The sequence below is a fragment of the Vulpes vulpes genome, chromosome 3, assembly GCF_048418805.1.
Source record: "Vulpes vulpes isolate BD-2025 chromosome 3, VulVul3, whole genome shotgun sequence".
NCBI lineage: Eukaryota > Metazoa > Chordata > Mammalia > Carnivora > Canidae > Vulpes > Vulpes vulpes.
The window spans coordinates 14806457-14833578 of NC_132782.1; the positions used below are offsets into that span (position 1 = coordinate 14806457).

Here is a 27122-nt window from a genome sequence, read left to right on the forward strand (position 1 = left end):
ACAGCTGGTTCAGCTCTTTACAGGCTTATAGCCTCTCACATTAATGGTCTCCATTCCATATCCTTGGGATACCATTTTTTTTTTTCCTAAGTCATTGCAAAAATCAGAGAATAGCAATATAAAGCTGGAATTTTGCCTCTTCATGAACATTTCTGAGGATAACCTGTTCTTAGGAAATACCTAGATTCTCAGTGTCACCTACTGATATGGTATAGGCCTTCAGGCTTCCCTCTGCTTAACCTGGCAGCACATTTACTATGAACCATGTCCTAGGCACTACTGATGAATACTTTTCCAAACAAATAAAATTCCAGAGGAGGTTTTGTGATTTCAAGATATCACAGAGCATCCACAGCCAGATTTCCAGTCCTTCTGGTTCCAACGTCTTGCTCACTCATAACTATGAGTCTATGGCAAAATACTAATATTTTAATATTTTACAATTTTAGAGTAGATCCTAAAACTCAAACAGGAGGCAGAGTGAGTTAGCAGCTAAGAAATTTGATGTTAGCCGTACAATATTAAAAATGCTCTCCAAAATATGACATAACTTATAGAAGCCATAGGAAAACTTCAAGACCTTTTTGGCCAATGTTATAGGTCAATTATATCTCAATTTTAAAAATAAAAGTTTTGGGGATCGCTGGGTGGCTCAGTGGTTGAGCATCTGCCTTCGGCACAGAGCATGATCCTGGGGGTCCTGGGGGTCCTGGGATAGAGTCCCACATCAGGCTCCCTGGAGGGAGCCTGCTTCTCCCTCTGCTTATGTCTCTGCCTTTCTCTCTGTGTCTCTCATGAATAAATAAATAAAATCTTTAAAAATAAATAAATAATAAAAACAAAAAGGTCTTAAAAGGGATAAGGAAATTAAGATGTCTATATTAGGAGATAGACTACTATCTCCATTTTCTAGATGGAGAAAAAAAAAAGTGAAAGCACCAGGACAAAAACCTGATATATCTGGCTTCAGTTTTCATACTCTTTCTACTGTACCATAACCACAAAGTTCAGTGGATTGCTTATAGGCAGTTGTAGTTAGAAATGACTTCAGAGTGACTTCTCACACACAGGCCAGTTAGAAGCTACCTGGGAATAACACGCAGCAACACAAGGCCTGGTGTTTAGGATAAACAGTTGCCCAGTTTACTTTATCCTGTTTTATGTACGTACTCAATGTAACCCAGGTGGGCATCTGCCCAGTAGAGTAGATCATTGGTGTAATCAATGGTGATGCCATTGGGCCACTCAATCTTGGTAGAGATAATCACAGACTTATTTGTTCCATCCATGCCTATTCTTCCAATGTATGCTTGGTAAGCCCAGTCTGCCCAGTAGACATACCTATTGGAAGCAACACAAAGGGTCAGTCCCTGAAGCCAAAAGAAGTCAGTAGCCAAAAGACATAGCTCTTCTCCAATTAGAGAAATAGAGTCTACAGAGTCTCTTAGAAAGGAAAGAGAACTAACAGAAAATAATCTAAAAAGGGATGATGTATAGGAAATGCTCAAGAATGAACATGATTAACTGCGGAGTTCAGTGAATTTGACATGGAGAGTCCAGTATAGGTGGGGTGTTTTGTTGGTTTTTTTTCCTTAACCACCATTTTCTCTGCATGCAGCCAAAATAGGTGACTTGAAAAGTGAAATGGTATGTCATGGCAAAGAAAACAGAACAGCTGATGAATGTCATTTAAGTACGCCATGCTTCTATTCATTATAACTAAACCATTTACCAGTTAGGAAAAGCAGAAGACAAATCCCAGCAAGATATTGGCCTTGAGATAACTATGTGAACAGCCTTTTTGGTGACAGAGGCAGAATATGGGCATGAGAGAAGAGCCCAAGATTACAGGGAGACAATACCCATATTGAGGGTGAAGGGCAATTCCTCTGGGATGATCAAAGCAGAAAGTATTGTTGACATCCACACAGTGCTCGGCCAACTTGCGGCGGTATCGACCATCAAGGTCAGAGACAGAGAGGCAATTCAGGTAGGCATCCAACCAATAGAGCTTTCTGAAATGGAGAGCCACGAATTACCGATACAGACATTATGCTTATGAACAGCGACCGAATTTCCTATCCAAGCTACAGTGGAATCACAAAGACAGCTATTAGAAGGCACTTTGCCCCAAGAAATGAGGGGCAAGGGGAAACAGGAAATTGTCCTTCCTGTAATGAGGCAACAGAAGATTCAAGAGGGAGCTATAATTCCCACACCTCGCACAGAGATTCTGGCTTTACTTTCTTAATGCAGCATAAGCTTCCCTCCCAGGCAATGGAAAGGCTTAGAGGAACAGGGATGCAGAAGGGAGAGCAATTGGTGTCATGAACTACAGTTTAAATGGTAGATCCAAGGAAACAGACTTGTCTGAGGGAATTATTGAGAAAAGGAACTCTGAATTGTGACAACCTTAAGATACAGAGAAAACCTTACCCCTCCCTGACCCTGTCCGACTTGACTGGCAACATGAGTTGCTTCTTCTGTGCCATCTTACTTAATCAAACTTAAGAACCTTTAGAAACTTATTAGAATCTTTTGGAAACTTCTACCTTAAGGATATTTCAGTTCTAAATCTACTGCTATTCAATAAAATCTGTCCATTTTCCATAAGGCAGGAATTCTTAATCTGTGGTCCTTAATCTTTCATCACGGTAGGTGAGGCTTTGGGGGAATCTATGAACCCTCTAAAACTGATGCAAAATTGTATGAGTGTAAACATCCTACATGCTTTTATCCAGCATGCGGTTCATGGCTTTCAGCAGAGTCCCAAAGCAAAGGATTCAATGCCCCTAGAATGAGTGTCATTTAAGATCTGTTAGTCAATTCTACCTAGAAGGAGAGTGATTTCCCTTATAGAAGGCTTGGGGAGCCCTACTCCAACCAAGCTGGATGTCAGACTATTACAGTGTTGGCACAGCAACATCCTGTTAACGAGGATGAGAGAATGAGTGAGTATGCATAAATCTACAAGCCTTGCCAGTTAATTCAGTTGGGTAAATCCTGATGAATGAGACAGTCACAAGCCTGGATTCAAATCTCTATTAAGGTGAAGAAAGGTTATAGTATTTTTTAAAAATCATATTTAAAAAATAGTTTTTAAAATATTTAAAATTTTTAAATAATTTTTAGCTTTTAGAAAGCTCCTCTGTGTTTTCTTACCTGGCAACCCAATCTACAGCCAAACTTTCTGCTGCTGGTAGTTTGTGGTTTATGACTGTCTCCCTATTTGTCTTATTCAGAAACATTCTCTCAATGACTTTATTCTCTGCATCAATCCAATACAATCTCTTTTCTACTCGGTCAAAATCCAGAGCCACAGCATTGCCCAGTCCTTGTAAAATGAGGGAGTAATAATGGCCATCTGTAGTTAGATTCCTCAAATAATAACGGTTGCTAAAAATGAGATAGGGTTCGATGTTACTGTTCTGCCGGCAGCTCTTTCCATCTGGTTCTCGGATGTAGCCTGGGGCACACTTACAGATGTAGGAGCCCATTACATTCTCACACATCTGACTACAGACAAAGGGCGTCTCCTTGCATTCATCAATATCATCACAACTCCGTTTGTCAGACATAAGCTTGTAACCAGGACGACAAGAACAATAAAAACTGGTGAGGGTGTCTGTGCAGTTTTGGTCACAGCTGCTGAGCAAAGGGTCATTGCACTCATTAACACCTGTAAGTAAGTAAAAGACAGGTATTAGAGAAGCTAAAACGTTGTACAACAGACCCACCACAATGGTCCAAAGATCAACCTTCTCACTGGACAGCCTAATTCTTGATCAATCATGCTAAAAGAGGACAGACAATAAGGGTTTTCTGAAGGCCAGAGATATTCAATAGTCACTATTTTTCAGTATCCTCCTCAACTTAATCCTTCACCAGTGGTTTCAACAACTAATATAATGAACAAACGTATGTTTGACTTCTAATCCCATACCTGCCAATCTCCTTGTGACCAATAAGTAAAATGACAGAGGAGAGGAGAAAGAAGAGCAAAAGAAAAGAGCCTGGTCAGTGGTGTGCTGATAAAATAGCTCTTGGGGGTGGGGAGAGGATGCTGTGATTCGTAGCATCTTCCATTTCAGTGGTGTGACTCTCATACCATGGCCAATTTCAGGATACCAGGGTGACATCACCAGACATGGAGCTGGGAAGAGATGCATACATTTGGCTCTCTCAATATAGGATGAGCCTCCCAGCAGTCCACCAGGTGTAATTCTGCTTGGTCCTGTGACACATGGCCAAGCTCACCTAGAAACTGCCTCCACAAGGAAGAGAACATGCTCCTATTAATTCTTTATTTTATAAATGCTCAACTGGTTTACCCATGGAGGTCGGAATAAGAGGGAGTTTAAAACTCTCCTCTTCAATCACCTAAGGACGAAAACGAACAAAGGAATCCTAGCAGAGGGACAGCTCAGACAACAAGTCATTTTAAGGGCTCAAAGGGTTTGTCCTGTTTAACAATGGTGTTAGCTACTAATAGTATGAATTTTCTCATCTTCTATTCTCTGTAATGACTGCCTACGTGATGAATTTGCCTAAAAATGTTTATGTACTAACCTTATATACCAAGAAATGCTTACTTTTTGATAGACAAGCTATAGGAATTTTCTGGTAATAATCTATTTAGAGGACAGACTAGAAAGTCCCAGTGGGTCATAAAGGGTTGAGAATCCACATGAAGTCTCACTGTTTTCCTTTTCCCAAATTTTCTGTTATACTCACCACATCCTTTCTCATCACTGTTGTCTGAACAGTCATCCAGGTGGTTGCAGACTTTTGCCATATCAATGCAGTTCCCATTGTCACACTTGAACTGATGAGGGGGGCATGTGGTTTCTGGAGTGTGGCATAGGTGCTCTAGCTCATCAGACCCATCTCTACAGTCATTTTCCCCATCACAGACATCCTGCTTATAAATGCACAGCCCATTCTGACAGGTAAACTGGTTCTCACTGCAGGTGGAGTAGGAGCAGTTCCTCTCATCACTGTAGTCCCCACAGTCATTGCGCCGGTCACACCTGTATAATGAGACCCAGTACCACTCTTGGAAAGGTTGACAAGCCTCAACTATCACCCATTTGAGCCTTTGCTTCTTCCCCTGTCTACCTGAATGTCAGGCCAGCTATTTCAGTAACAAGATCACCCATGTCCTTAGTTCCCTCTCTCCCAGAATCTTTATTTACCTCACCAATCTCCAGCTATAGAAGAATCTAATATTAACATTCCATATGATTTCCCCAGGTACTGGTTGATACCATTAGAAATGTCAATCTAGGGATATTAAAAATAACTGCATTCATTTTTAAGCAACTGAAAAATTAATTAAACACAAATTTATAGTTTTGGTGTTTGTTTGATCTATTTATCAGACAATGTGACGACTTATGGGCACAGGCAATATCCTGGGCAGCCATATGATAGACGCGCCCATACCCAAGTGAACATATACATAAGATCATTATGCGTCCTCCACGAACACCTATCTTCCAATTGGAGTAATGTTTGCATTGTCCTGTTCCTTCCATCTTTAATCATAATACCCTGCCACCTAAATGAGATTCAAGTAGTCATAGTGTTGGGAAAGAGGGAAAACTAGTAGAATAGCATGGGCTGTTGGCAAAGGAACAAGACATTTCCTAGTCCTATTTGGGGACCTAACATTCCCAGGCATCACAAAGACAATATAACTCCCTGAAATTCTATAAGTCAGACTGGTCTTTCTTCTCCACATTATTCCCAAATCCCCTGAAAGTCATGATTACTCAAGGGGTCCTGTTGACAGTAACAAAACATAAGCATATAGGAATCATGGAATTCATAATAAAGGAATTAATAAGTATGAAGGAATCCTGGATAAGGATTCACAAAGCTAATATTTGACAATTCATGAAAGGATTTACTATGGAGGGCACAGGTGCTGGAGGCACAGTAGTAAAAGATGCTAAGATACCAAAGCTGAATATGGTCAAGTTTACAATTGATCTATGGTCAGGTCACTAATCAGCAATGCCATCCACAAACCTAGGGTGCTGGCAAAGTGATTTATAACAAAATGTGTGCATGTAACTGGAAAGAAAGTTGTGATCAGAGCAAGCTGATTCAGCCCCATTTGGTCTTCTGGGAGCTATTAAACTCATTTCCAAATGATTTGAAACACCAATGCTTTCTTTCCTCTAGATCCAACTCAAAAGGAAAAAAAAAGGTCATTTAGAAAAGCAAATCATAAGATTTTTGGACATAATTGAATGTCAATATTCCAGCAAGCTGCTCAAAACTCAGTCTTATCCAGGTTCTTCAGCTGCATCAGTAACGAGCCAAGAGGAAAAAAGTCAATAGGAAAAATGATCCCCTGTACCACCATACCAAATGGGGGAACATGCAAAAGCAATTCAGAAAGCTCAGTCAAAACAAAACAAAACAAAACCAGAGTGAGAGAAAACGGGGGGGGGAAGGAAGGGAGGAAAGAAGGAACAAAGAAAGGAAAAGATGAAATCAATAAGTCTGGTAGGACAGGGGTAAGTCACAAGTAATCACAAGATCACAAGTAATCACAAGATCACAAGTAATCGCAAGATCACAGGAATAATGGAATCATGAAAAAAGAGGTCAGAAAGTTCAGGAAGGAAGTAGAGGTAACCTAGAATCTGATAAAAATTAAGACCAGATACATATCTCTTCTGTAGATACCAAGGTTTGGTCTCCAGAAAATATCTCAGACTGATGGTACTAAATATTTACAGAATTTAGAAGAACATATAGCAGTACAGCATAATAGAACTCTTTAGCAAGTCGGGAGAAAATACAGATAAGGATTTATTCACCTTCATTACAAAAAATTAAAATCTACAGAACACATCCACATCAGTTAAATATGGACAAAGAATAGTGAAATATGATTTCACTATAAAAGAAGACAGCTCTGTCTTCCGAGTGTCTTCGGGGTCAATACAACCACTGCTCAGCAGTGTCTACTTGGGCTTCATCATTACCATTTTTTGGTCATAATGCCAAGCCCCTGTGCCTTTTGCAGCACTCACAGGACATGACTTGACCTTCTCTGGCCTCCTTAGGACTACCCTCACGAATACACAGCTCTGCACCACACTGGATTTCAAGGCCTGTTGAGGGACTGCCTTAGGAAGCCCATGGTTCCAGAAGCTCAGCTGCTCCGACCTTGTGCCAGCTTTTTATGTTTTCCATCTCCTTCCTTAGCAAGTGATGAGCTGACAGTTCTTGTTGCTGACGGCATGCGTGTATGTCCTTTCACCGTCATAGGCACATGCAATATCTTTCCTTCACTCCAGTTCTATGTGTCCAAATGCCTAATATATATTGTCACCCCAGGAAATCCCACTACATCAAACTCACTATCTACCTGGAGCAAACTCCCTCCTGGGCTCTTCTACTTTTCTTAATGTTCTTACTATTCCCCTAGTCCATCAGGGTTACACATCATTTTTCTTCTCAATTTCCCTATACATCCAAAAATTTGCCAAGTGGGGATAGTGAGAAGGCAGGGCACCAAAGAAAAAGTATAAATCTTTGTAATGGCCCATTTAGAGAAAGTGATAAGAAATCAAGCAACAGGATATTATAGGAGAGGTCCACAAAACTGGCAGGCAGTGCACTGAAACTATTTTGACCTGTAGTACTCTAAAAATTTTACATTTTGTTTCCAGCATTTAAAATCAGAGTATTTAGGAGCACCTGGGTGGCTCAGTCAGTTAACCATTTAACTCTTGATTTCGGGATCCCTGGGTGGCGCAGCGGTTTGGCGCCTGCCTTTGGCCCAGGGTGCAATCCTGGAGACCTGGGATCGAATCCCATGTCGGGCTCCCGGTGCATGGAGCCTGCTTCTCCCTCTGCCTGTGTCTCTGCCTCTCTCTCTCTCTCTCTGTGTGACTATCATAAATAAATTTTTTTAAAAAATTTTAAAAAAAGATTTAGAATTAATTAAATTAAAGAATAAATTAATTAAAAATTAATTAATTAAAATTAATTAAAGAATTAATTAATTAAAGATAGAATTAATAGGAGCATGTTCTCTTCCTTGATTTCGATCCAGGTCATAACCTCAAAGTCATGAGATCCAGCCTCATATCAGGCTTCCTGCTAAGCATGGAACCTGCTTAAGATTCTTTCTCTCTGCCCATTTCTACACCCTCCCCCACCCCTTCCCCCCTACCCCTCTGCCCCTCCTCCATCTCCCTCAAAAAATAAATAAATAAGTAAAATCAGAGTATTTAATATGGAAATCCAGATTTCCCTTTCTCTCAAAATAGAACAGCACTTCTGTGCAATGCTAAACAGCATTTGTATCTCTTAGCTGGAACATGCAATCTCAGCTCACCTCACCTGCCTCTTCCCATTGTTTCATTGCCTCTAAGCCTAAGTGCCAAGCTCCATATGATCATGCTTGTACTGTTAGTTTTCTTATAGCAAAGGGAAAAATAAAATATTTCTTGTATCCATGCCTCTACTCCCACGCCTCTACACCAAGTGGAAAACCAAGAGTGTCACCTGCTTCAAGAAAGAATTTTCTTATATCAAGCCCACTTCATTCACCGCCCTGGCCCTCTGGACAAGGTTGCATTATGCCTTTCATGAACCATAAGCCCTTTTACCATCATGAGCCCCTTCCTCCATGAACATATTAAAAATTGTATTTAATGGTCATATTGGTATAAAGGCAAATATATTAATATTATGTATTAAAATACTCTTGTTGATCTAAACGTTCTCTTTTTTTCTTTTGATTTTAAATGAAATCCAAACATTTTCATAGGCCACTAAAAGTACATTACGGCCATGATGCCTAATGGATAATATCCTAATGGATATTAGCCCTGCCCCTGTGGACATTTGAGGTTACTGGGAAATTTTCTAAGCCCCAATTCACCTGTATGAGTGTGGGACACACAATCCATTACTACAGGTGAAATCATTTCCAGAGCAAGATCTCCTGGTGCAATTCTGATGCTCATCATAGCCATCGGTACAATCCGCATCGCCATCACAGACCCAGGATTTAGGAATGCACTTCCTGGATGGAGGCACATTGTTTGCACAGAGAAACTCAGAACTTGAGCAGTTGTGACTCTCTGAAACCAAAGCACACAAGAAAAAGAAACCACATGAAAATTCATGGTAGTAGTCAAATCCATTCTGAACCATTTTGCTTGCTTTATATTACTTAGTAGTCTGAGGGATGAGGCGAAATTAGAGTAAAACAGGTAGACAAGTCACATTACTATCCTAATAACAGATTATAATAAAAATAGCTTTAAATTCCATTTTAACTGCTCTGGACCTTGAATTTTTTTTCAGAAGTAAGAAATAAACATAATAAAACATCTCATTTAGTTTTCCATAAAATTAATGTAAAATCCTATTTTTCCCTTACAGCTTCAGAAAACTATTCCCATTTGTTATTTGTATAACCAAAAATGACTTATACTTAGTAAAAAAAATTTTGGTTAAAAAGTGTAATCACAAAAACACAAAGTGATATAGGTATTTTTCTGCCAGTTCTACAGATGAAAATTGGAGCTCAAACTAGATGGCTTCAAGTCACTTTCTAAAGACCTAGGGCTTCAAACATGGTCTTTTTTCTCCAAATTTAGGGTTTTTCCACTACATTACAGCTACCTCCCAAATAGAATGAAGGTATATAGGAGGATAGGAGGAGAATATGTCAATAAGAGTTGTCAGAAACCATGACACTGTTCAGAAAAGGATGAGATGCTAAAATATAATTTTAAAAACCTGGCATTTTATCCAATCTCATTGTGGATGAATGGGAGACATAAGAGGGGGAGTGGGAAAAGCACATGCTAGTCTATGTTTGTGCAGCTGCCAACTACCCATTTCAATGGATAGAGTACATGTAGAGCTATAGACAGCCACCCAAGTCAATGACATATGGGGTTACAATGAAATGCAAACATCAGGGAGCCACTGTACAATGTGGCTGTACAATGGAAAGACACTCTTCTAAGACATCATAGCTAAGAGTTCCATGCACTGTTGGTAATGGAAAATGGTGTTCCATGGTCCATTCCACAAACCACTCAAAAGGAATAATGCTCCTTCCACCCACTCCTTGAAATAACCACAGCAAGGTAATAGATGAAACTGGAGGCACAGTTAATTGCTATACTGTTTAAACCTGCTAATAAGATTGGCCAATTGAGTTCTCTTTACCTGCTCCAGAAGTATAGGACATTATTTCTGTTAGCTACATGTAAGAGAAAGACAATCAACATTAAAATCATGTTTTTAACATTTTAAAGCATCTAAGTGGATGCTATCAAACAACTTCAGAGTGTAAAAATAAGGGTAACATTTTATCAGCATGCAATCAATTAAAGAGGCATCTGACTGTCATACTCTCCAATGACACAAAAATAAATCTCCCGATTCCAGTTTCCCTTGCATCTCTGCAGAGGAATGAAGGTTTCACTTACCACAGTGGTGTCTTTCATCCTCATCACTCATGTCCCCACAGTCATTATCCCCATCACAGATCCATTCCTCTCGAATGCACCTCCCACTGTCACACTTGAACTCACTACTTAAGCATGTTGCTTCAAGGTACTCTGAGGAAAGATAAAAAAAAACACTGTCAGGGAAAAAAGTGGTTTGCAGTCTTAGAAGAAGCCTGCTATCACATGGGCTGTCTAAAAAACCTGACAGAGCATTATCTAGCTATGTATATCTATGTTAGGCCCTCTAAGGAGCCTGGTACCAGTGACCAGTACTCTAAGACTGAAGTAGTCAAATGAGGGTGCAAAGCCTCATTATTTTTTGTTACTAGGATGTGATTTGATATTTCCTTACAGGTATGATAGAGATATAATAGTCTTTTCCCAAGAGACTATAAATTACTATTTCACACATTTCATTTTTAAGTCTACTTTCATCCCAAAACATTTTGTTTGATCCCAACCATCCTCCCAGCATGCCTGATCCCTATCTTCCTGTGTGCACTCTCTCTTTTTATTTTTTATTATTATTATTATTTTATTTATTTATTTATTTTTTGCTTTTCTCCATAGCACTTGCTACCTTTCAACATGCTATACAATTTACCTGTTTTGTTGCTTGGGTCCCTTCACTAGAACATAAGCACCATGTGGGCAGGGATCTTTGACTTATTCACAGATATAGCCCCAAAGTGCCTAGAACATAAGTGCTCAATAAATATTTGTTGAATTAAACTGATAAGGCAACTTTATGCTTTAAATTAGACATCACTGACTCAAATTCTTTCATCATAACCCCACATATCCTTATCAACTATTTGTCATAGGCCCATACACACAAGGTCCCCTCAAAATTAATCTAAGGCAAAAGTAAATTAAATTTTAACTATAAAAAATATAACATAATGATAACAGTAAGGAGAAGCAGGACCTTTCATAAGCTGCTAAGAAAGGAATGTACATCACCACAGCCTTTTTGAGAGATGGAGACCCTTTGGCACAAAAAACACCCCTTCTAGAAATCTAGCCTATAAGCATCTTTCCAATGTAAGGTCTCTATTTGTGTTTTAAAAATTATATATTAGCATATACAGAAAAGGATAAGGAGAATTCAACACTCACCGGTAGTAGTGATTCTACTTGGAGAGTGAGAAGGCTGAGAAATTGGAAATTTTGCTTTTTTGTATACATCTTATGATTTCTTTAAAACAATACTCCTGCATATTATGAGAATGCATCCATAAACAGGATAGGCAGTTGGTACCACTTACTGACTGGTTCCCAGGGAGAAGTTTGGAAACGATACTTACTCTTCTTTGAACCAATCATTCATATGTCTAAGCCAATCTCTAATACTATTCCATTCACCCAATAGTTAAGTATTTCCATTATAGATCCTTCAAATTCTACATGTCCTTTGCTTTCTACAAAACTATCAGTGTTGGGGAAAGAGGACTTGGCAAAGAGCTTCAAATACCACTCTCCTGAGAGAATAGAAATGGAAAATAGTCTGATTCAGCTGTAAAACTATGAAAATGGTACCAAGAAAATAATATCAAATAAAAAATTTTATATATCATTATTGTATTGCAGATTAACTATTACTATAGGGGAAAGATAAAAGCCATCTAAATGCTTGGAAACAGTTAATGCAAAGATTATACAACCACTCGATGGAATGTTATACTGCCATGAAAAATGAGCATGAAGGGCAGCCCTGGTGGCTCAGCAGTTTAGAGCTGCCTTCAGCCCAGGGCCTGATCCTGGAGGCCCAGGATCGAATCCTGCATCGGGCTCCCTGCATGGAGCCTGCTTCTCCCTCTGCCTATGTCTCTGCCTCTCTCTCTCTCATGAATAAATAAATTAAATCTTAAAAAAAATAAAGGAGCATCAAGACTATGTAAACAAGGGTCAGCAAACTTTCTCATAACCAGGTAGCAAATATTTTAGGCTTAGAACATATGTTCTTTGCCACACCTACCCGACACTGCTATTGTAGCACAATAGCAGCCATAGACAATAAGTTGCTACAATCTAATAAAACTTCATAAAGATAGGCAGCTGGACATGGTCATAGTTCGCAGAGTGATTCATTGACAGATAAAAAAGCAATGACAGTTATGTTAAAAAAAAATGTGCATGGACATAGATTAGAACTTGGAAAGGTTAATAGCAGCCTCCAAATACAAATAGGCAAAACTGCCTCCAGGAATACAACCAGAGGGCCCCCTGAACTTCTTAGGAAACTCAGATGGCCATGGGACCTTACCTCATAAGCTGGCACACAGAACAGGAGGAGGATGTATGTATATAATATGGCCCTGCCCCGTATATATAATTCCAATCACTTGCATCCTCCCACAGCCTTTGGGCCAGAACTCAACCAAACTCCGAAATTCCAATTCACAGTCAATTAAAGTTAGTTGAGCTCTATAAGCCAGGCACAATATTAGGTGCATCACCAACATAATCTCACTTCATGAGCATCAGTCAGCAGCCTCCATACCCTGATCAGCTCCCCACATGGCACCCTACACTAACAGGTTTTTTTTTTAATGCCTGTCTGCTGAGGCTGAGTGGTTTTATTGTCTTAGCTGAGAGGAGAGGCACAGAATGTAAACATTTGACAGCTGTGATCCTAGTCTGCACTTGGAAGTAATGGAAGAGTTTCTCTAGCTGCATCATAATGCTTGTCTTGCTTGCTTACTCTCTTACCACAAGTGGCAGGTTCATCAGAGCCATCAGGACAATCTCCCTCTTCATCACAGTACCAGTGTTTAGGGATACAACGTCCAGATGTACAGGGAAACTCATCACTGCTGCACGTGTGAGAAGCTGAGGACAGAGGTAAAACCCAGGAGTAAGACACAGGCTTGTTCCCATTAGTCTTAACCATTTGCCCATATATCTGAAATAGGTGCCAGGGAAAGAAGACTGAGGCCTGGGCAGAGTTTTAAATAAGCTTTCGGGGGGTGGGGGGAGGGGAAGGCAGGGAGAGAGAAGGCAAGCAATACTGCTCCAGTTTTCCAGAACTTTTCTTTCTAGATTCTAGAAACCCAACAGAAAATTGTATTTGTTAGAAACATCAAAGAAATATCTTTTTGATATATGAAACAAGTTACATATAAGGAGACTTGGTTCTATGTTTTCTGCTGTAACCTAAAAGTAAATAACTTCTATGGAGACAATATTAAAAGCAGAAACGACCCTATCTGAGCTCAGCCCACATGGTTTTAAAAAGACAGTTGTATTCTTATTCATCCTTGTTATATGGGATCTTTACTTGCAAAAATGGCTTTACCTGTGCTTGAATATTGATTCTTGTCTTGAGTAACCTTAGGTAGCTCTGGTCAGATATACTTTCTAAATTGTTTTGTGGGTACAAACTAAAATCAAGTCTTACATTCTTCTGGTCTACAAGGCCCTTTGCTTTGGACCTTGATATCTGAGGATTCACAGGGGTAAAATTGATAAGGAAGCAGGTCTCTGATAGGTCATACTACCTCTAATCTACATGTCCCTCTCTGATGGCTACATCTTGAATTCTGCTTTGTCCTGTTCTTACTGCAACTGACGCCTATTCTATGACTGTACCCTGGTCTGGTGATAATTACTAAAGTCTTAAATTATGCATCTATTTATGCTGATAGCCTCAAAGTTATCAAGCTTAAGAAAGGCCTTTTAATTCAATGTATAAATACAGGGAAATGCTTGACTGAACCAAATTGCTAAATACAAAACAAAGGTTTCTGAAATTCAAGCATATTTAAAAGAAAAGTTCTTTCAGTTACTAATGGTAACTTTAATCATATTTAGAGTAAATATAAGAGCTTGACATCCATATTCTGTTGTGGGCGGTGATTCCTGAAAACAAGAGGCCCTGGACTCTGGGAGAAATGGCTCCACAATTGTAAAAGGTCAGGTATCAGAGCAGGACTCTGGAACAAATATTTGGAGTAGAAATCCATCCAAAGACAACAGAGAGAGTGGTTGCTTATGCTCCTCTAATCATATCCTAAAGTAACTGCCTGAGGTGACAAATAGCCCCAACACTTAGGCTATATATCCATGTATTAGCTCTAGACATGCATCTCTGGAATCACAGAAAGAGCAGCAGGCTTCTCTTACCACAGAAAACAGGGCTTTCATCACTCATGTCTCCACAGTCATTGTCTTCATCACACAAGTAAAAATGAGGAATGCAAATGTTGGTCGTCTGACATTTTACATATCCGGGCTGGCAGGTGCGATCAGCTTGGAAAAGACAGCCAGATAAATATTTGGAACAGATTCATCACATAGATACAGCATTAAAAATGTCCATGCTAACTAACAGAGCTACTGGACTCAAAACACCAGAAGAGAGATATGTTTAAATCTCTCACAGAGGCATCAACCATGACAGTTATTTTTCACCATTGCTTCTAGAGTAAAAAGAAATTATTTCCAGCTGATGAGGGTGGGGGGTGAGGAGAGAGCATAGTTAGTTACTTTGTCCTTTAAATCATCTGTTTTAATTATTTAATAGCACCAACAAGAGTCTCAACTCTTAGTTAAATAAACTATGGTATATCCACACAGTGGAGTAATATGTAGCTGTAAAAAGGAATGAAAAAGATCTCTGTACATTAATAAAGAATGACAGTACAAATCTCCAGCATACCTTGTTAACAGAAATAAAGCACGATTAAAAGCCAATAATGAATCTCTCCTCTAGCTATTCAAGATATTGAAAGGAAAGAAGGCTAAGGGGAAGAAGGTGGATACCCTTTGGATAGATTGAGAAGATAAGAAGGAAAGACTGCTGTGAATATACTGATCATATAATTTTGACCATGGGACCACGTATATTACTTTGTATAAATAACAATGAAATAAAAATGGAAAAAGGAAACCAATTCTTAAAATTTGGAAATGGTAATAGAAGCAAATGCTACATCAAGTTAATAGCATAATCATTCAGAGAATAAATTATTCAAGTGACTTTAAGACCATTATTCTGTCTACATCGCAGGACATAATCTAAGAACAAAAAGGACCTAAAAATCTTAAATTATGATTAGTAGATTTATTGGTAATAGTATTACTCGTGTGGTTATTTTGAAATTATAGGTATTTCAAAATTATGGTAGAATAAAGCAAATAAGTAAATGTCCTAATGTCATCAGAAACCAATATTTTAAGCATAAAAGAGACAGAATTATAAAATCTAAGTTAAAAAATTATAATCTTAAATTAAAATAGGAAAGACTAATATACACTTTTTCTTAAAAAATTGTATTTCCTACCTCTGTATACTGAAAAGCCCTGAAATGAGAGCCAAATATGAACGGGCAACTCAACACTCTGGTAATCTCTAAATCAACAGAAGGAATGAGGTCTCTTTCCAGGTCTCAGGTAGGAAATGGACAGCAATGTGCCATGTCAAAATAACAGAGGACCCAACTTAACAGAGCTCCCACTGGCCTAAGATAGTGAAGCTGAGTGCCAAAAAGACTAAATGACTTTACTGCACTAAAATTCAAATATGTAAAAATCCATTAGTCTAATACTAAAAACAGGACAAAAATTAGTACTCATCGGTCACCAACTCATTACTCCGAAAACTGACAAAGGGAAAGAATCAAGCATTTATCTCACAGAATTATACTTCAGAGTAACAAAATAGCTGATAAGGAAAATTTCTTCTTTATGGAACTTTACCTAATATATGTAGAAGGAATAACAGAATTTTAAACGCTTAGTTTGTAACTCTTAAAGAAATAATGGATTTCTAAAATATGTTAATGTATGCTAAAACCACTGGGTAACAGGTTAATGGAAAGTTCTTAAGGGGTGATTCAAGCTGACTCCTAAATCCACTAATTAATTTTATCATTACTTAATGTGGAACAACCAAGTATTATGTGTTTCATGATGTGATGCAACAGGCAATATACAGTTCCACCTATGGAGAATTCTTACTTAAAGAATTGAACCTAATGTAATCAGACCTCTAGGTACAAATTCCAGTTAGTAGGAAATAAGGACAAAATAAATGGCTCAATTAAGCAATTAGTCAAATCCAGAATGTGGGAGATCCACAGGATAAATCAATGGCTTTTAAAAAAAAATAATAAAGCCACTGCTAAGGTATAAAAGAGATTTAAGAGCCATAATCATCAAAATCCATGTGTAGACCTTGTCTGAATGGTAATATAACAGAGCAACTGCATAAAGACATTTTGGGAATAATGATAACATTCAAATTTGGATTGAGTAGTCAAGTAAGTATTGTCAGTTTTTCCAGGCATCATAATGGCCTGGTAGTTGGTTTTCAAAATATCTTCATAAGTGACATGCATGTCTGAGAGTTGCTTTATAACACTCAGGAAAAAAAAAGTCAGGGGAAATGGATGAAACAAATAGACCAATTGTTGATAAATGTTGAGTTGAGTAATGGATGCCTGCATTTTACCATTCTTTCTACTTCGGTATATGTTTGAAATTTTCCATAAGAAGGAGTTCTTTTAAAAGGCATATCCAAATAAATATTGTATGTAACTCTCCCTATAAAAGCAGCAGAGCATGGAGATATATCCAAATTGAAAATGTATTCAAATTTATGCACTGCTCTTTGATTTTCCCTGGATGCTGAGGTGCAAATCCCAGAAATTTCAGAGAAATAAATGAAACAATTTACCAAAAAATGAAAGAAAGAAATCATGACAGTCAACACCACGCTGTATAGTTTTATGCATAACAGACATTAACCACAACACATTTAGGCAATAGTATTTGTCAGTAACTATTGATACTTTTAAAACAATAAAAAATTTTGTCAAGTGAATTTTTAGTGTGGCAGATATGTAAACTAAGGATAAAATATTTGAGGATAAAATATTCAATGGTCATGTGGGTCCATAAATGTAGGGTGAATAATTCACATTAGAGCTGTTTTTAAAAACCATTTAGCAGAATATATTAAAATGAAATCGATGTTCTAGATGAATACTTTTTTTTTCCAGAAAGCAATGATCTCCCATGAGGTGAAAGAGACTCAAGAAATCAAAACACACACAAACACACACACACACACACAAACACACACACACACAAGATTTCAGACCCCAAAGCACAATAAATACTTGTTGAACTTACAGCAATTTTTCTCATCTGAGGTATCATTATCATGGCAATTGTTAATGCCGTTGCAGACAAACTGAAGAGGAATGCACCTTCTGTTACTGCAGGTAAACTCCACAGTGGCATTACATTCCCTGAACAGGCACCCTGCCTCATCACTATTGTCACCACAGTCATTGTAGTGGTCACAGCGGTAATGATACTGGACGCATCGCCCATTGGCGCAAGTGAAGGCTGTCGGCTGGCACGTATGAAATGCTAAGAAGAAGAAAGAACATAGATTGAAGCATCATCCTAGTTTCTAAAAAAAAAAAAATACAATCAAATGAAAGGGATACTTTGAGATTACCTTCTAAAGCAAAAATGGCTGCAAAAACGGACTGCGTGCAAAGGGAGATAAACTATCAATTAGATTAAACAAAATAGGTTGTATACTTTTTTTTGAGCAAATTAGATATTTTAAGCAAATGTCAGAGTTACTTCATTTCTCTCTCATCTCAATTTAAAATTTTATCCCAATCACAGAAAAGCATACAAACAAATTTCCTAGGGGAAAATAAAACTCTTAGCCCCTTACACAGTCTATTGGAAAAATGTAGCTAACTTCTAGTGTTTTACCCACCCCATCTGGATGGAAGCTGAACACTGATTTCAATAAATTTTTAGGGATCCTTCTGCTATGAAAATTAATAAAATGATAACAATCACCTGTTAGAGCTCTTAGTTCCATGCTAAGTCATGCTTAACACGCACCAAGGCCCATGCTATGTCTTTCATATATTTCTCTCACTCCTCCCAGAAATTTTAGTAATAGATCCATCTAACAGATGAGGTGTCTGAGGCTCAGATAGGGAACTTTCCAATGGCTACACACATTATAAATGGCATAACAAAGATTTCAATCCAGCATCTTTGCTCAAAACCACTACAGAGGTGCTTCCTAATAAAGCATCATACACTATTCCCTGACATGTATATCAGCTTATATGTGATTAAACAGTCTGAATTCTTGGACTAAATGTTTTCAATTCTAACAGGACACATAGATACAAAATTCAAACCTATTCACATACAGCAGGATTCTGTACCAAACACTTGGCATAAAGACAAGTTTACCTCCTAATGAAAGCTCCAAGAGTCCAACTCACCACAGACGCTTTCCAGCTCATCACTGCCATCACCACAGTCATTATCATTGTCACATTTCCATTGCTCCAAGATGCAGTGCCCATTGAGGCAGGTGAACTTGGAACTATCACATCGTGTACCATTGTCCACAATGCAGTGTTTTTTGTTGTTGGCCAGATACCAGTGGCCCTCATGTGGACACTGGCACTCAGCACCATTTGGACCTGAATAAAAGTTGGCCCAAAAAGCGAAAATTTATGTAGCAATCATTCATATTTTCTCTTCCAGAATAGCAGTGGCAATATTTCTATATTAAAGGCACTAGAAGACATGCCATAGAAACTCTTCCCATCAGCCTCTCAACTATATTCTGAATGTTTTACTCAGAATGAAAAAAAAACCCATCAATTCTAATAAACATGGCTAAGTCACCCTAATTTTTAACAACTAGCTCTTCCCTACACTGAAACATAGAAATGATTCTCACTCCTTAGCAAAATCTATAAAGCAATAGTATCAAAAGATGCATCTTCCTATGAATCAGTTGCCATCTATAAAATACACAATGAATCATATAATGCCACACTTTAAAATATCATCAGAAATATTTCAAACTATAAATAGTACCTCCTAAGTGGAAGAACTAGATCCTTTCATAAGGGAGGTAAGCTCATTGTTGGGAATTTTTATGAGTCATGAAGTTTGGCAGCCAAAGACCCCATCTTTCATTTTTTTTCCACCAAGCTTGAGTTAAAATTGCCTTCATAAGAGGGCTCCATATCAAATAGAAAAGAAACCTGTTAAAGTCTTCCTCTAAACATATAAACCCCCAAATCTATTTTACAAATTACTCTGAAATCAAGGAGAATCTGCAATTTTTTTGTCCTGTTAGAGCTGAATATCTCTAATTAGGCCTTCCCTACCAAGCATCATCATTATTATTCTACACGATTCATTCTTTGTGGGCAATGCCTTACCTGGTGCACAAATATGACTGCAGCCCCCATTAAACTCGCTGCAAGGATTGCTACATTGCTGCTGTTGGTTCTTCACGACAACACGAATACCATTAGGCCGGAAGGGAAAACTCATGGTCATTGCTGTCTGACCTGACCCATCATATTTGTTAGCTCGGTAAATTCTTTTTGTGTTCCAGTCAGTCCAATAAATATACTGGCCATAGAGAGTCAAGCTAAAAGGATGAAAGGCTGTGTTGACAATGACCTCACGCTGCGTGCCTGTTAGAGTGCTACGTTCAATCTTCTGCCTAAAATGAAGTAAAAAACAAAATGTTGGAATCCAGAAAGACTAAGTCTTTCAAATGGCAGCCCACTGCCTGGGCCTAACCATTCCTTCACGCAAGACCCCAATTTTCTTTTCAAGAGCAGCATATGGCAGGAAGAAAAGTTTCATCTGATGATGGGAGTCTTCATTTGCATATCAAACAATGGCCTACAAAATCATTGATTTCCAAATATTAATCTAACCTATAAGTAATCCTACAAAGGGAACCAAGCTGAAATTTAAAATAGGAGAAAATTATGAAATAATACATACAATGCATGGAACTCGGTGTTTAGCAATAATAGTCACTCAATAAAATATGAATTACATTTTCCTTCCCACTCCCTTAAGGACTTTCTCGATTTGTCATTTACCTAGTACCCAGAGGTATTTACCTATAATGATCCAAATTTAGACACTAAACATCATTGCTTGCTTCAAATGAGAAGATGAAGAAAAGATGAGATTGTTAGGTGCTAGTGTCACAAGCAGAAGACCAAAATCTTAAGAAAATAAGCAAAGTTAAGATTCCTGATATGTAGACACCAGCAATAATAAAAGAAATCATCTCATCTTTTCAACTATTCCATTAGGATGATTGGAATATGAGTGATTTCAGGGCTACTTGAAGAAGTTACATATAAAATTAGAGTTAGAAAGGAAAACACTATGAAATTGGCTGAGATGACCATAGTTAAAGACTAAAGGAAAATGTTTTTAACTGAAGACTAAAGCCCAGAGGACACTTAATAACAATGTGCATTTAAAAGATATTCTATTTTATGATAGTTACATGGGGCTTGGAGATTATAAATTGAGTGATTACATTTGTAATTATAATTGAAATTAACTCATCTAGTAATGTATCTTTAGATGCCTTCTAGTTCATAATTATTCAATCTCATGATAGATCAATTTTCACAAGTACATTCACCAAGCTAGAATATGGTTCATAAAACTGTGATTCTACATTTTGGCCATATCTATTTGGCATATTATATTTTCATCACATTATGCAAATCCCTCCTCTGAAAGTGGAAGCAAGAACTCTTCTTATCAACACCCACAAAAATAATGAAAGAACGTACAGACTGGCATCTGCCCAGTAAAGAAGATCATTTTCGTAGTCCAGAGTGAGCCCATTGGGCCATACCAGGCTGCTGTTCACAATAGGTACCCGGAAATTTCCTCCCAGTGTGGCTCTCTCAATTTTGGCATTAGTACCCCAGTCAGTCCAGTACATGTACCTAGTCATCAAAAGGAGTCATAATTAGTTCACCACCAGGAACCCCACACCTTTTAGTTAAAAAAAAAAATGGCAGTCTTCTTTAACTGCAAATTTCACATTAATATACCAAATGAAACCCACTCTATCATCACCCACAAAGCTTCCTAAAACTTACTGAGTAAGAGCAGTAATTCCTATTACACAGCCAACCTCTCTAGCAACAACAGGAATTACTTCCCAAAGTTACTCATGTTCTTTCACCCTTGAATATATAGCTACAGAGTTTCAAGTCCATAAAATGTTGGCTGTCTATGAACATAACCTAATTTCAGGCCCCACTCCCTCCAGAAATAAGCATATAGAAAGTATGAAAAACAAGACGGTGGCATACCCTCGGCAAGGATCTAATACAATTGCTCTTGGTTTTGAAACGTGGGCTATCACAGTGCGCTGAGACCCATCCTCCGCCATGGAGTTAATTGTCTGGTTGGTGTAGTCACTGTAATATATTCTTCTATTGATCCAGTCAAAGGCAATGCCATCAGGATTCCCCTTACCTGGACATACACCAACAAACACATACAAAGGCATTAAGAGTCCTAAAAAGCATTTCAGAACCCCTGGGGTCATCCACATGTTTTGATTACATTGTGTCAACTTCCAAGATAAGCTGCTCCTGGAGTGCCCTTACCTGAAATAACAGCAGTGGGTGATCTGGTCCCTGAATTTAGACTGACGTATGAAATCCGACTGTTTCCAGATTCTAATGATTGTGTGAAGTAGATTCTGTTACTTAGGCCATCATAGGCTAGGTCTACAGCAACTCTATCCACACTTATTGCTTGGAAAGGTGGGTTATGAACCTCAGGGTCCAAATGTAAGCTTCTCAAGGTGTTTTCCAAGGCAAAGATGAGGAAATTTTCTGATGGCATGGCACAGCTCTTGCCATTACCTTCTAGAGTTCCAAAAGCACAGCCACATTTTGCAGTGTCCAATCCAGGCAGAGCAAAGCAGAAATGGGTGCATCCACCATTATTTTCCAAGCAAGGGTTGTTGTTGACCTCAGCTGGTGATCGGGGCTGAACACTCTGGTCGAAGATGGTCACATCTCTTAGCCAATTGAGATTGTCCCTTATCACTGTTGGTGGCTCACTGCTATTTGGTTCCTTGCTAGCTTGGAAGATTTTTTTTAAATTCCTGTCTACCCATATGATAGAATTTCCAAAAACAGTGATGGCATAAGGAGTTGGGTAACGACTGCCATAACGAATCACTTCAGTTTCCTCTGCCTCAATACCAATCCTTGCAATTATATCTAAAGAATCATCAACCCAGTAAATGTAGCCATTGCTATGGTCTACTGCCAAGCCCCGTGGTGTGACAATGCCTTCTGATACAAGCACAGTTCGATTGGTACAATCAAGAAAAGAACGTTCAATCTTTGGGCTTTGCCCATAGTCAGCCCAGAAGAGATACCTGTTCTTGGGGTCTACAACAATATCTCTGGGCCTATCTGCTGTGGCTTTAAGGAGAATACGGCGGTAAGTGGTATTGATCCGCAGAACTTCTATCAGTGTTTCAGACACGAAAGCATTGGTGAAATAAAGATTTCCTGCAGAAAATGGAAGAACGTGCTGATAAATGCAAAACCAAGAAGGAAAAAGAGGGAATCTTTTCAAATTCAGAACAAAATATATAAGGCTGAGGTTTTGTCAGTAAATGTTATCTTTTACATGATAATAAATAACTCAGTTTAGACTTGGAAAAATTTCTCTTAGGAACTAAAATTGTTTCAGGCTGCCTGGGTGGCTCAGCTCAGTCGGTTGACTGTCCAACTCTTGGTTTCAGCTCAGGTCATGGTCTCAGGGTCATGAGATTGAGCCCTGCCTCAAGACCCACATGGGTAAATGAGTCTGCTTGAGAGTCTCTCCCTCCCCACTGCCCTTCCCCTATTCCCACACACTTTCTCTCTCTCAAATAAATAAACCTTTAAAAAAGTTTCTCCTTCAAATTTAAAGAGAAAGTGACTGTCTTCAGCTTCTAAAGCAGATTAGAATTCATAGCAAGCATCATAACCCACTTTCAACTGAAAATTTTTTTCCCAGAATGTCTTTCCTCGGGCAGCCTGGGTAGCTCAGCAGTTTAGCGCCGTCTTCAGCCCAGACCGTGATCCTGGGGACCTGGGATCGAGTCCCACATCAGGCTCCCTGCATGGAGCCTGTTTCTCCCTCTGCCTGTGTCTCTGCCTCTCTCTCTCTCTCTCTCTCTCTCTCTCTCATGAATAAATAAAATCTTTAAAAAATTTTAAAGAAAGAATGTCCTTCCTCTCCCACCTGAATGTTTAACACTTAAATCTCCAGAGATTCTCATACACGTTTTTATGGCATAAATTATACTCCAAACATGATGAAAGGAGCAAAGAGGGAAAGCTAGCAGCTTCTCAGCCTATTAGTGGTGTCAAGTGCCTCTGTGTATTAACATAAGTTAATAGGCTAGTCTGACTAGTGTAGCTGTTTTCATCATATGAACCCTCTGAGCCACCAAAGCAAAAGCCCATTTGTCTTTGGACATTACACAGTGATGCAAATGCTAGAATAAAAACACAATGGTATGAAGACAGTAGAATGAGTAGAGTGATCCCATACTGATTCCATGTAGTCAAAAGCCTATTGTTGAATGGTCAATTCTGCTACCAGGGAACATTTATTTTTGTCTGAGTCAAAATTACTCTGGAGATATCAGGCCAATATGCAATATGCTACGGATCTACCCTTTATATATTCAAATCCTTTCATCCAGGTTTGGCAAACTTTTTCTGTAAAGGGCCAGATAGTAAATATTTTAGGCTTCATAGAGCATATGGTTTCTTTCACAAGTACTCAGGTCTGCCATTGTAAACATGAAAAGCAGCCATAGACAAATAGGCACAGCTGTGTTCTAGTAAAACCTTCCTCACAAAAATAGGCATGGTCCAAAAGCACAAATCTCTAGTTATAAAAAAATAAGTACTAACGATGTACAACATAATGACTATAGTTAACATTGATGGATAGCATATTTGAAAGTGGTTAAGAAAGTAAATCCTAAGAGTTTTCATTACAAGAAAAAAATTTTTTTCTTTTCTTCTTTCTTTCCTTTCTATTGTATCCATATGAGACAGTGGATGTTAGTTGTACCTATTGTGCTAACCATTTAACAATATATGTAAATCAAACCATGATGCTGTATGCCTTAAATTTACACAGTGATATGTGTCAATTATTTCTTAATAAAACTGTGGGTGAAAAAACAGCCAGTGGGCTGCATTTGGTCCATAGGCCATAGACTCCTGCTTTAGCTATATTCTCAGAAGTGATAAAGGAATTTGTAATCAGAAATGGGATTTAGGAATCCAGTTAAAGCCTTATCTAACCATACTATGATATTTATTACTTAGAATAAACCCTTATTATAGTACCTAGATTTTCATAATATATTTTAATATTTCTAAGTGATATCTACTTACCAAACCTGATTAACACACAATGATACCTATTTTTATAGAATAGGATCATAGTCTCAAAACTATAATACATTTACTACATTTGATTCTTAGTGTATCATTCATAAAACTAATATTACACTGTATGTTAACTAATTGGAATTTAATTAAAATTTTTAAAATATTAAAAATTAAAATTAAAAAACAGCAGGTGATTTTGCTATGCAAGAGTTCGAATATATCAAGCCATATGTGAGGATAATTACCAACCAATTCAATGTCTTTGCACATCAAAGGAGATTCAGGGGTTATAATCACGCAGAGTTTGTGGGAGCTTCAACAATGGTTAATGAGAGAATAAGTCAGTGATAGGGGGTCCTGTTACCTCCTGGAGATCATATTTGTATTCCTAGAGTTGTTTAGAATATTAATAAATAGATGCTGTGTATGTCATTATTAAAAAATAGAAATAAAATTAACAAAATTCAGTACATGAATCAAAACAACTAAGTTAATGTAATACTGGGTCAGGCATTTCAATATAATTACAATAAAGGAAATGCCTAATGATCAAAGAGTTTTTATATATGAACAAGATGAAGCAATTAAGAATTTGTTAACTAAAATTGCTGAGCTTTAAAATAAATGTCATTTCATGGTTCACTTATTGTAATATCCCTTTCTACTTGAAAATTTTAGACATTTTTAATTTAGAAATTAGGTGCTACTCTAAATGTGAAAAAAAATCAACATAATTTTTCTAGCCATTTTGCCTACTTTTGATTATGTTAATAGAAGGAAATGAATTAGCTATTATGAATCTGTCCAATGAAACACCTGATCATTAACTTAATAGACATACACCTTGGTCTAAAAGCATAATTCAATTTATCTTAATACCAATAATTATCTAGAAAAATAGATTTGTAGTATACATAGTGTCAGATTAAACTGATTATACTTTTTTCAAGTATAAAATAAAATGCAAACACAAAAAGACTTTTCAATAAAATCACTATACAGCTTACCCACCTGCTACCCAATCCACTGCAATACCCCGAACTCCATTTTCTCCTATCCCATGTGTAACAATGTTTGTAAAACCAGACCCATTGGGTTTGATTCTACGGATTGCATTACGAGATGTCATAGAACTGCTAAAATCACACCAATAAATGAAGCCAGAAGATACATCAACATCCACATGCAGCGCATTTCGTCCTGAAACATTTAAGAAAAGATCATTAAACAATGCTATAACTGGAACTAGAACTTTTAAATTTCTTCCCTTCCTCTCATACCATCATCCCCAACCCCTTGCTCTGACCATGCCCTCATTATAAAATAAAACTATTTCTCAGTTGCAATGAGCATACCTAGCACCCAGATGTTGGTTTCTAAAAGCCATTTCTCAAAATAAGAACTGGTTCCTGGGAGAAACAGCTCACTATAAGCTTGGGAGGGGAAGGTACAAGGTGCCTAGAAGATCTTCTTATGCCCAGAAGCAAGGAAGCACTCAAACATTAATGGGATCGTGTCAAAAAATACAGGTAGTCATTTCAAAAGATTCTATCTGGCCAAAATGAATCCAAAGGAGCGTCAAGAGTGATTGTGGTAAATGTAACACACTGAATTTAAAAAAATGAATAAAAACTTGAGTCCACATTATACTGTACACTTGAAACTAGTAACACTAAATGTATGTATATGTATGTGCAAGTACACACACACACACACACACACACTCATACTGAGAGTTCAAATATGTTGAAATATTAACAATTTATCTAAATGAAGGGTATGAGGATATTCAGGGTACCTTTCTTTCTCAACTTCTCTGATTTAAATTTTTTGAAAATGAAAAATTGGGAGAAAAATATAATTGATTTTATACCTTTATAAGATAGTAACTTAGATCCATAACTTTTAAGATACAGGAAAACAAAGATGAGTCTTGAGTATTTGTAAATATAATCATTAGTCAGGAGCATGTGTGGTGCCAAACACTCCCTGACTCCTTTCACCATATGTGTTGTCACCTCTTCTGACCATCTCTCCCATTCCTCCATTCCCTTCACCTTTTTTCTTCCCTTTCTTTCTTTTATTTCTATCAATATCCTGTGACATACTCCTTGTGGTGCGAGTAAACACTTGGTTCTCCTTGTGGTAACACACATCTAGAAATCTCTTGGTTCATCTAAGAAGCAAGTGATCATTTTCTATGTTCACAGTATACAAACATAAAACACTGTCAAAAATACAACTGTATTTTCTAAGTATTAGAAATCTAAGGAGATTCTAATACTGCCAACTCATTTATTTCAACTCATCAAATACATATTAAGAAACCAGATTATGGTCTACTTCCTTACTGTTCTAA

At 37.8% G+C, this 27122-nt stretch overlaps 1 protein-coding gene across 1 annotated transcript in view; it reads right to left on the bottom strand.

Annotated features, from left to right (window-relative positions):
• Positions 1-27122, bottom strand: part of LRP2 (LDL receptor related protein 2) — a 198132-nt gene that overhangs the window by 45087 nt on the left and 125923 nt on the right. The window contains exons 39-53 of the mRNA XM_072751869.1: positions 25775-25963; positions 21953-22873; positions 21653-21818; positions 21122-21280; positions 19727-20016; positions 18770-18973; positions 17637-17879; positions 14625-14750; positions 13212-13331; positions 10479-10610; positions 8912-9113; positions 4735-5030; positions 3163-3679; positions 1863-2015; positions 1171-1341 (exon numbers count right to left, since the gene is read on the bottom strand). Of these exons, the coding sequence (XP_072607970.1) occupies positions 1171-1341; positions 1863-2015; positions 3163-3679; positions 4735-5030; positions 8912-9113; positions 10479-10610; positions 13212-13331; positions 14625-14750; positions 17637-17879; positions 18770-18973; positions 19727-20016; positions 21122-21280; positions 21653-21818; positions 21953-22873; positions 25775-25963 (3889 nt within the window). The remainder of the gene's footprint in view (positions 1-1170; positions 1342-1862; positions 2016-3162; positions 3680-4734; positions 5031-8911; positions 9114-10478; positions 10611-13211; positions 13332-14624; positions 14751-17636; positions 17880-18769; positions 18974-19726; positions 20017-21121; positions 21281-21652; positions 21819-21952; positions 22874-25774; positions 25964-27122) is intronic.